Source organism: Rhagoletis pomonella, unplaced genomic scaffold (assembly GCF_013731165.1).
Source record: "Rhagoletis pomonella isolate Grant_MI unplaced genomic scaffold, Rhpom_1.0 Rhpom_scaffold_00005, whole genome shotgun sequence".
In the NCBI taxonomy this organism is placed as follows: domain Eukaryota; kingdom Metazoa; phylum Arthropoda; class Insecta; order Diptera; family Tephritidae; genus Rhagoletis; species Rhagoletis pomonella.
Window position 1 is genome coordinate 1,484,066 of NW_023458559.1, and position 10,174 is coordinate 1,494,239.

Consider the following 10,174-nt stretch of genomic DNA (forward strand, 5'->3'; position numbering starts at 1 on the left):
CGTTCGAATGGACAGAAATGCTCCTGCTCTGAAAATATTCAACGCGGGCCGCGATGCTGGTAACAGGGAAAGAAGGAAGGCCTCCTCTGCGTTGGAAATACCAGGCGGAGAAGGACTTGGCTTCACTTGGCATTTCCAATTAGCGTCAGTTAGCACAGAAGAGAAATGACTGGCGTGCTGTTTTGGACTCGGCCAAAATCGCTTAGGCGGTTACAGCGCCAATAAAGAAGAAGAAGAACAAGTAGTTCACATTGGAGACTTGGTGGATGGGACCAAGGTGGATTTGCCAAAATGAGCAGCATTGGCCAATTCAACCCGCAAAACACAATCCCGTTCACGAGCAAAAACCAATATGCAATACTACCAAATTCAAGGAAGAGCCACCATTTACTGATGTATTCTTGCTTAAGTATTCGCACATTAACACCCTTGTTGCGGTCACAGCGTGGTGCCATCGTTTTTTTATGTTATTATGAAGGAACCCCACAAGCCAAAAAACAAACAAGGCCATGAAGTTTTGGATAAGGTACGTGGAACGTACTAATTTTTTTAACTAATTTCGTCCCTACTTAAAGGAGAACCGATACATGTGAAAAGCACACTTTGTCAACATGAGCCCATGCTCGACGAAGAGAAAATACTGCGAGTCAATGGGCGAATAAAACACTAATTTTTATCGTTCGAGGAGAAATTCGCAATTATGCTTCCGGAGGAAAACCCATTCTGTCGGCTGGTTCTAGCTCATCGCTTAACGCCGCTTAATCACAAAGGACAACAGTATTAAATTATTAGTTCTCGCTCCGCTATACTAATCCATAACTGCGTGCGGCGCTTTCGGCAGCGACCCAAACGAACGAATCAACTTATAGGTAGCTTGCCGGAGCACCGCTGTACATCAGCCAACGCATTAAGTCGATGTGGTATAGATTATGGCAGTCCTTTTATGTTGCACTCTTCGTATGTTATAGCACCCGCGCTGTTCATCTAGAACGCTGATGTAGATGCGTATAATTAGCAGATGAAGGCTGCCGGGCAATTCTGCGCTACGCAGGGTGTTACCAGGGATTCAAACCACCTGGCCCGCCGACTTTCGGTGGCCTCTGGGAGGCGGGCGACAAGCAGATGAAAAATCATTAAAAACGAACTATTGGAGATGCAGCCTTAACATTCGAAGAATCTTACACCGTTCTCAAGCAAGCGGAAGCGGTGCTTAATTCAAGTTCGATTCCGGCGTTATGTGATGATTCTACCTACTTTACTGCGTTGATACCTGGACACTTCCTGGTAGGTAAAGCACTTATCTCCAGTCCAGAACCGAATCTTTTAGAAACAAACATCAATCAGCTATCGAGATGGAAACAGCTGCAGCAGATGCAACAAGATTTGGGGCACGTTGGAGCACAGAGTACTTGGTGGGGTTGCAAGTTCGACATAAATGGCAGTACCACACAAAAAACATCAACGTGGGGGATTTGGTGCTAGTTCGAGACGAGAGGACCGCACACATGAATTGGCCTTCGGGCGCATCCTGCAAGTCTATACTGGAGCAGATGGTCTCGTAACAGTAGCTACTATTCGCACGCAAGGTTCCACCGTAAAACGAGCAACTTCGAAGCTTGCTGTATTACCATTGGATACAACCATTGAACCTGGACATGGTGGGCGGAATTTAGACACGGTGGTCGGCAAGGTGGCATATAGTTCGTCAGAAGTTGACGAGGTGGGAAGGAAATGTTAGAACGTAACCCTGTTTATGCTACATGAAAACACAGCAACTCAATTCCTCGCCGTTGTACCATGCAAACAGCTACATGCTGGGAAACTGTACGACGGGCACTCACCACCGGGCTGTCACATTGTTGTTGTCTATTCCTTCTTCGTTTCATCAGCGTGTGGGAAAGTAAGTTGGTATTCTACAGCAAAGTACACTTTAAAATAAGGAATAAACTAAAGAATATTAGAACCAATTTTGAGGGCGTTTCATTTTCGTTTACAACTTTAACAGTGATGATATCGTAGGAAAAATTATAATTCATTTTAATAAGATTATTTTTGTAAAATGAAATAATATAAGTAATACAATGCATATTTGGGCGGAAGTTCAAACTTATACGGATGCAGGTAGCAGAAAATTGTTTTCCGATCGTGGGTGCTCAGGTGAAAGCCGGTGAGCCATGGAGGCAGCCTACTATGAGTATAGTGGGACCGACACGTGGCGTGTGTTGTTCGCACTGCGGAAGCCGCATTATTTGTTCGGTGAGAACAGCACCTGACTTAAGTAGAGTTTGTAATCGTTTTTGGCATACGCAGCAGGTGTGGGTTCTAGTCCAGGGTTTGACTCGATGTCAGCCATGATCAGAAGAATACAGAGTAGATTTTTGCCCATGGACGAATAACGTTTAATAGATTTCGCCGACTAAAGAGGGTGAGATCGCGAAAACAACAGAAATTGGTCGGGTACAATCCAAGTCATTCTGTTACGTAGAACCGGCTGGCATGGGAATGCCATACTATGAATAAGAGCTTGATATCTATCTTAATTTTATAGTATGCTACCGAATATATCTTTCGTTAAGTTGGTAGTTAAAATTGGTAAATATGTTGGAAGGTATGGTGCATACATACCTGTTGTCTTTATGTGAAAAATAATTGGCATTAACAGAAGTATAGCCCACGTAAGCCGATGGTACATGCCTGAAATGGGCTCCATCTGGAAAAGAAATCGTAAACGATTAAATATTCAAATTATCATCAATATTTCAAACTTTGTAGAACATGTATAAAAATTCGGCGATTTGTAACAAATGTTGATCAAAATTTTAAACCTTTCAATCAGATTTTCTGGAATTGGCTTGAGTGTGTAGTTTTGCAGCCCGCTAAATTTTAGTACAATAAAGGACAAGTTTGAAGTAGTACCCTAGATTTTTGGCAATTTTTCGTCCGCGCATTTTCTTCCATCCAAAGTACTACGTTCAAATATTTTTTTTGTATGGAGAAAATTAGCAACACCTTCCACAAAAAAATTTACCAAAAATTAACGGTACTCATAATGTTTCGAAGAAATCTGACTAAAAAGCTCAAAATATTGATGAATGTTTGCCGAATTTCGCTCATTTTTGTTACAGATGTTTTTAAAGAATGAACTATAAAAAACTAACCAAAATTAAATAACAACAAAAATAATACTTTACAACTTGTTACAATTTGGTGCGGCTATAATTTCTCGACTACTGTACATAAGTTGACTATGGTTACTCGGCCGTGCTATCATAGTAACACTATGTCGCTAATATTGGACTTACAAATTAAAATAGGGCACGAATTTCAAAATTTCAACCCTTTTTGTGTGAAATATTTTATTTTTGTCAGTATTTTTCTTTTTATCAAACTATGTTGAAATAATAGTGAAAATAAAGAAATATTTTGTCAGAACCCCCTAAAAACGAGGGAGTAAGAAATTCACAAATTTGTTGCGTAATTTTTTGCGAAAATCGGAAGCGAGGTTAAAATTAAGCAAAAATATGTAAGTTGATGTATATTTGGAGTTGATGTGTATTTGGTGTTCTTTTAAACAGATAAATTTTCCTTTCGCATATATGTAGTATTTACGTATTCTTTTATCCACTGTTTTATATGAAGGAACAATTAAGGACGTTTGTTGCCACATATATATAAACTTTGATTATCATCAGGCCAGGTCAGGGGCGGACCCAGCAGCAATTCTTGGGGGGAAACCTTTTTCAACATATCGCACGTTTAATAATATAACGAAGTATTTTAAAATTTCAATTTTGTGGGAAAACGCAATTCAATTCAATTTTCATACAAATATTTTGCATTTATGAATTGGTATCGGGGCGAAATCTATAATATGTTATGTTATTGATATTTAGGTATTCACCTATTGCAAATAACAGTTTGTCTAATAAGCTATCAATAATCCTAGATGTTATCTTTATTAATAAGTGCCTTGACCCTTTATCGACTCCCGGTCTACATCATGTTCCGCTTATCCTTCAATTAGAGTTTTATGAGTTTAGTTCTCTTTTAGCGGAAAAAAATTCAACTTTTGATGTTGTAAATGATGCGGTTTCATCCGTAGACTGGGATTCGTTATTTGTGACGATGTTTCGGATTGTTTCGATACTTTTAAACAAGAAATTAATGTAATCTGTGTGGATAATATACCAATAGTGCATAAAAAGATCTATAGGGTTCCCTGGTATAACAAAGAACTTAAGAAATTGAAGGATTTAAAAAACAAGTTTTTTAAGAAATTCAAACTTTCAAATTCCCTATCTCACAAGGATAAATACTTGCGATACTCTAGAGAGTTTAAGTCGATGAGTAAGTCTCTTAAATACCTTTGGGCCTTCAATGAAAGAAGTAGCAGCTTGGAAAAAAGTACGTGAAACATCCTCACAGTAATAAGGTATTAATATAAAATTTTTCTCAGGTATGGCTAGATGATGAATGCTATATCAAACGAAAGTTAATGTCCAATACAGCAGAAGCAAGCGCAACATGTGGTGGACCTAACGAAATGCATATTTTCAATGACTTGGAAGCTGTTATTGCATTAACTGGATTGATAACCAGTTCTTAGTACATAGATGGATCCATGGTTACTATGCGCGACAGCTCCGCATCCCAAAGGCAATGAAGCTCTAGTATTGGCAAAATTTTTGGAATACATTGCCACAGTGCTCTCGTTCTCCGCTGCTACAATTTCAAATGCAACAGAATCCATCACTCAAAATATGTAAAATCAAACCACTTTACAATAAATTAGTATTTGATGAGTGTTTTTTTAAATTCCCTTTCACTTTCTTTTCCTTCATATAGCTTACTTCGAAAAACAACTGATAGCTGGCAAAACTGCACATATTTCCGCAAGGGTTGCAGCGGGGGATGAACAAAGGTTGGAAATAAAACAAATTTTGCCTATTTCCCATTGCTTATTTACACTATTTGTAATAAAAACAGTTTACTGACAGAAGGAAAAGAACTTTGTTTATTCCAAAAACACAATTAAACAAATAATTTTACTTATGAAAAGTTTAACAAAATATAGGGAAAGCGTCTAACTGCTCGGCGTTTTGTATGAATTTTGTCTGCATGCTTTTTAATATGTTGAAAACATTGTAGGAAAACCTTAAAATGGAACCATAGCGCAATAAACAGGTGAAGTAATAAAACAGCTTTCTCGCTTTATTTTGTGACATTCGGCTGCCTTATAGTCAAATTTTAAAGGCAATTTGTCCAATAGGGCAGTGTCAAAATCTTTCTTCTCTAATTACTTCACCTGGTAGAATTCCGCCATGGCATGGAACAAACAAAAGTTGTCGTTCCTGTTCGCAGCATATGTATAACACAGAGAATATTGATTTCAGTTTTATCTTCAGTTAAAATTTCTGCATTATCATCACTTGCTATATCCGAACTGTGGATTTCGTTTACGAAGGCGGAGCGAACATGTGGTACAAAATAGTGATGTAACAATATGTAAAATTTTACCTACTCTCAGACTTCATCTGAACCACTATTAGGGTTGCCAGATTTTTTATGCGCGAAATCAGTACATTAGACTTTTTCATGCTAAAAAAATCAGCACTTGTCAGTACATTTTTATTCAAAGCATAATTATGAATGTAAGTAACAGAAAATAATATAAAACGCCTGAGTTCTTGTTTTTAACAATATTTTGGTATATAAATAAAATATAGTTCATAAAAAATAAAAGCGTTATTCATTTTAACATGAGTGTACACATCATTATACACAGGAGCCAATAAATTATTTTATATTTGTGACTTTGAATATCAATAGCACTGTACGGCAAAATCAACTTTTTTCTGGGTAAGTATTGGACCAAACCAATTTTTTTTTAAAGATTGAGTCATAGGTAAAAAAGTAATTTCTCCGTTCGAAGTTCGAAATTGGACCTTTGGTAAAAAATTATTTTAAATTACTGTATGTAAACTACTAAACAAAGTAAAAACATAGGCGTGGTATTTAAAACAAGTTTGAACTGATTTAAAAAAAAATTAATATCGTCGCAAACGTGATTAAACCCGCTTTCTTCTGATATGCAATTTGTATACTTCGTTTGAATAAATCTGAGAAAAAACATTTAAATGGAAAAAATACCTTTTTTTCATCTATATTTCCTCGTGGCTTAAATAATTTTTCAACTACGCAAAAACTGTGAAAGTCTAGGAATTCGCTAAAAAGAGTATCTAACTCTATGTCTTGTATGCAAAACTATTTTACAGAGTCAGTAAATTGGGAAAAAGGAGTTGTAAGTTATAGGCAAAAGCCATTCGAATATTGAAATTCTTTGTTATTAAACTGAAAGTTATTTTCGAGATAATTAACATCATTCGAGAAAAATTTAAGCCTTTTCAAATAATTTAAGCTCCATCATATTATCGCAAGTGGTACGTAACGACCCGGCGACAGCCCATAAAACAATTGATCTTTTTGTTGTATTAATTTCTTGGGCATATCAAACATTATCTAAAACATGTCAACTATAATTAAATTATTTTCTTCATATTTTTTACAGTACAGTTTAAGGAAGTTCCAACGTTATGTAAAAACCTTAAGAAAATACTAAAGTATTTTGTTTGATTAGAAAATTCAGTACAAATCAGTACAAATTGTGAAAAAAAGGGCATTAGTGTACTGATTGAAGAAATGAATAAAATCAGTACAAGAGTTGAAAAATCAGTACTGTACTGATAAAATCAGTACGTCTGGCAACCGTAACCACTATATTAAACTGTCAATGTTTCTATTTACACAAGATTGTAACTGTCTGCTTGATTATACTAAGGACCGAGAACGCGTTCCAGTTTTGGTTTAGTGCTGCATAACATCAAATGTAATGTAACGAATGTTCCCAAATAAGAACCAAACGGGAACAAAAGTACAAAATGAGAACAAAACTCTCGGGGACGTTCTCAAGAAAAACAGAATGAGAAAAAAACTATCGGAAATGCTTCCAATGAAAACAAAATTAGAACGAATTAGAAAGTATCGATAACGTTTTCAAGGAGGATCAAATAACAAAAAAAAGTCTAGGGAGCGTCCTTCTTGAGAATAAAACGAGAACAAAAGTTTTATAAACTTAATGTTAACAATGAGAGGGGCGTCAGCGTGTGGGATGAAAAATCCTTTCAATGAGAACCATGGTTGTTAATTCTAAACCAGAGGAAAGCTGGATCATGTCAACTCTCAGATTGTTTATCATTAGGGTGAACTGTCCATTTATGGAACATCTTTTCATTTTCAGTGCAAGAAAAGTTCATGTCTTAAAACTTTCGTTGACTTAATTTGCTCGATTTTCTTTCAGTTCTATTTGATTAATTTTAATATTCAAATATTTCAAAATAATGGAACGCTACACAGAGCCAAAAGTACCTAATAAAATTAATAAGATTGTCTCTATGAACAATTTTTAGGCTGAGGCTCTTTGGTTTGCCGCCAAAATTCTTATTGATAATATTAAGAATATTTCTTCGTATTTTCTTGAGATTCCTTTTCATATATGTTATTTATACGAAATTCTTATTATTTCCTCTTGATATGTCTGTCAAAATAGGGGAAAAACGGAAAACCGAGAAATATTGTTATTTCTCTAAGATATCTCTTTAGAAATATTAATAAGAAAAATCATATTAATCACATAGTTAAAACGCAATTAGCAAAACTGCGCAACAAATAAAATAAACCATAAAGAAATCATTTTATTTTTCGAAGCTGTCTCTAAAACTTCAAAATATTTTTTCATTTTTTCTTGTCATTTGCATACATACATATTTACGTATGTATATGTACATTAGGGTGGTCCAAAAATGTATGGGAGAAAAGTAAAATCGGAAATTTAATGCTCTCACCCCCTAGGAATGTTCTATACCGAAAAAAAGTATACCACTGTTTTTTTATTTTAAAATCAAAATATATATTTAGAAGTCGCTCAAAGCGCTCAAAGTTTCCCATGTATTTTGTATGGTAAAAAAAAAAATACTTTTCGTAGAAATGGCATAGAATTCATGAAAATCAAAATTTTTCAATCTGGCAACTCTGCTTCTCTTCAGAGGAGTTCAGAGAATAATGCCCAATTGTTTATTTAAACATAAGAAAGAAATATACAAAAGAAAAAATAGTTAAAATTAAAGAATATTTAAATAAACAATTGGGCATTATTCTCTGAAGTCCTCTGAAGAGAAGCAGAGTTTCCAGATTGAAACATTTTGATTTTCATGGATTCTATGCCATTTCTACGAAAAGCATTTTTTCCCCCATACAAAATACACGGGAAACTTTGACCGCTTTGAGCGGCCTCTAAATATATTTTGATTTTAAAATAAAAAAACAGGGGTATACTTTTTTTCGGTATAGAACAATCCTGGGGGGTGAGAGCATTAAATTTCCGACTTTACTTTTTTTGGACCACCCTAATGTACATACTTACATGTAAGTGAAATAGGGTGGCCAGATGTGCTGATTTAATCAGTACATGTGCTGATTTGTTTCTATTGTACTGATTTTTAAGAGCCCGAAATCAGTACGCAAAATCTACTGATTTTTTGAGTTTGTACTGATTTTGTTCTGATTTTTTACATTTAATAAATACTTTTGTAAATTGGTGTAATTGACATTTGCTTGAGGTTTACATGTTCAAAACAATGGTTTTTGACAACTCATACGTGTGAGCAGATTGAAACCATTATTAAAAAGGTGTCAGCTTGCAATTGTTTCGTTTCCTAGGATTTCGCAAAATAACAAACTGTTTGGATTCAACTGGGAAGCTGGTTTCGCCATTAATAAATCTTATGAAAGGTGGTGGTGAGTTAATCATATATTAAGTACACTTAGAAGATGACAATAAGAGATAATGTTTTGATTATAATTAAACATCCACTGAGAAATTGGCTGTCAGTATGTCAAACTTAAGACGACTACTGCTACGGTGCAATGTAAGTTCTAAAAATTTGGAAAAGGTGCAAACTACCGACTCTTGGATATGATATATATAGCTTTAAATGTGAATGTTGTATTTTATAAGCACACCAACTAAATATGTTTTAAATTTGTAGCTTAAAATATGCAAACAGATTCTAACTCCAGCTCGTCTTCTACTGAAACTCAATGGGCTACAATTTTTTTCTCAATTTTCTCAATTTTTATAAATTTTCTAGAAAGTTTGAGACTTCAACTCACTTGTCTTTTGTTATAAAATTAACCATATTTTTATAAAAAAATTAAATTAAGTACGGAAAGAAAAAAATTTCAAAACTTGTCAATACATTTTACTACTAGTTTCGTGAGCACAGCTGTACATACATACCTAATACCATTGATTTGTTTTAAAGTAATGATTTTTTTTTTTTTTATTTGGTTGTTATATTGTTAGTAATAAAAAATACGCTTAAAAATGAGCTGATTTTTATGGCTTTGTACTGGTTTTTGATCCCAACTGTACTGATTATGTCACTATAACATCTGGCCACCCTAAAGTGAAATATTTACAACCATACGCAGCCAATGATAACTCCTTTTTGCGTTTTTCTCTTAAGCGAAAGACACATTAGCGCGAATCTATCGTTGCGAATTTGTTGCAAATTCGGCTGTTGGCTTCAAATCCACATACGTGCATGCACTTTGGCGTTGAATTGGAATGGGTAGCATTGCTGTAATTTTTGGTTCTGCGTATTCGCAATCTTAGATTCGTGCTAATGTGCACTCCGCCTTATTCCTTTTTTCTCGCTATTTACATATAAATGCAAATGCAAATAAAAAATAATTTGCAAATACCTAACTCACTGTTTATTCGATGGTGAAAAATTCTTTTTTTATATTGCCCGATTATAAAAAGGCAATAATATGACCATCGAAAAGGAAAATAAAGTTAAAAATGGCAACGTCTTGATTATAAAAAGGCAATAAGATGACCATTGAAAAGGAAAATTAACCTAAGAATGGCAGCGTCTTGCGCTTATTTGCAAATAGTACCACTAATCAATACTTTTTTGCGTGATTTAGTTATTTGCAAATAAAAAATTAACTCAGCGTTTATACGGCAAAGTCTACCATTTTGCAAATTGTTATTTGCAAATAATGCGTGCGTATAAACGTAGTAATAGATAGGCATGTATGTAAGTGAAAT

At 34.7% G+C, this 10,174-nt stretch overlaps 1 protein-coding gene across 1 annotated transcript in view; it reads right to left on the minus strand.

Moving 5' to 3' along the window:
* Nucleotides 1–2,710, minus strand: part of LOC118739733 (lachesin-like) — a gene marked incomplete at its 5' end in the record, with an annotated part of 96,504 nt that extends 93,794 nt beyond the window's left edge. Inside the window, 1 exon segment of the mRNA XM_036471244.1 lies at nt 2,626–2,710. Coding sequence (XP_036327137.1) covers nt 2,626–2,710 — 85 coding nt within the window.
* Between the last annotated feature and the right edge of the window lie 7,464 nt (nt 2,711–10,174).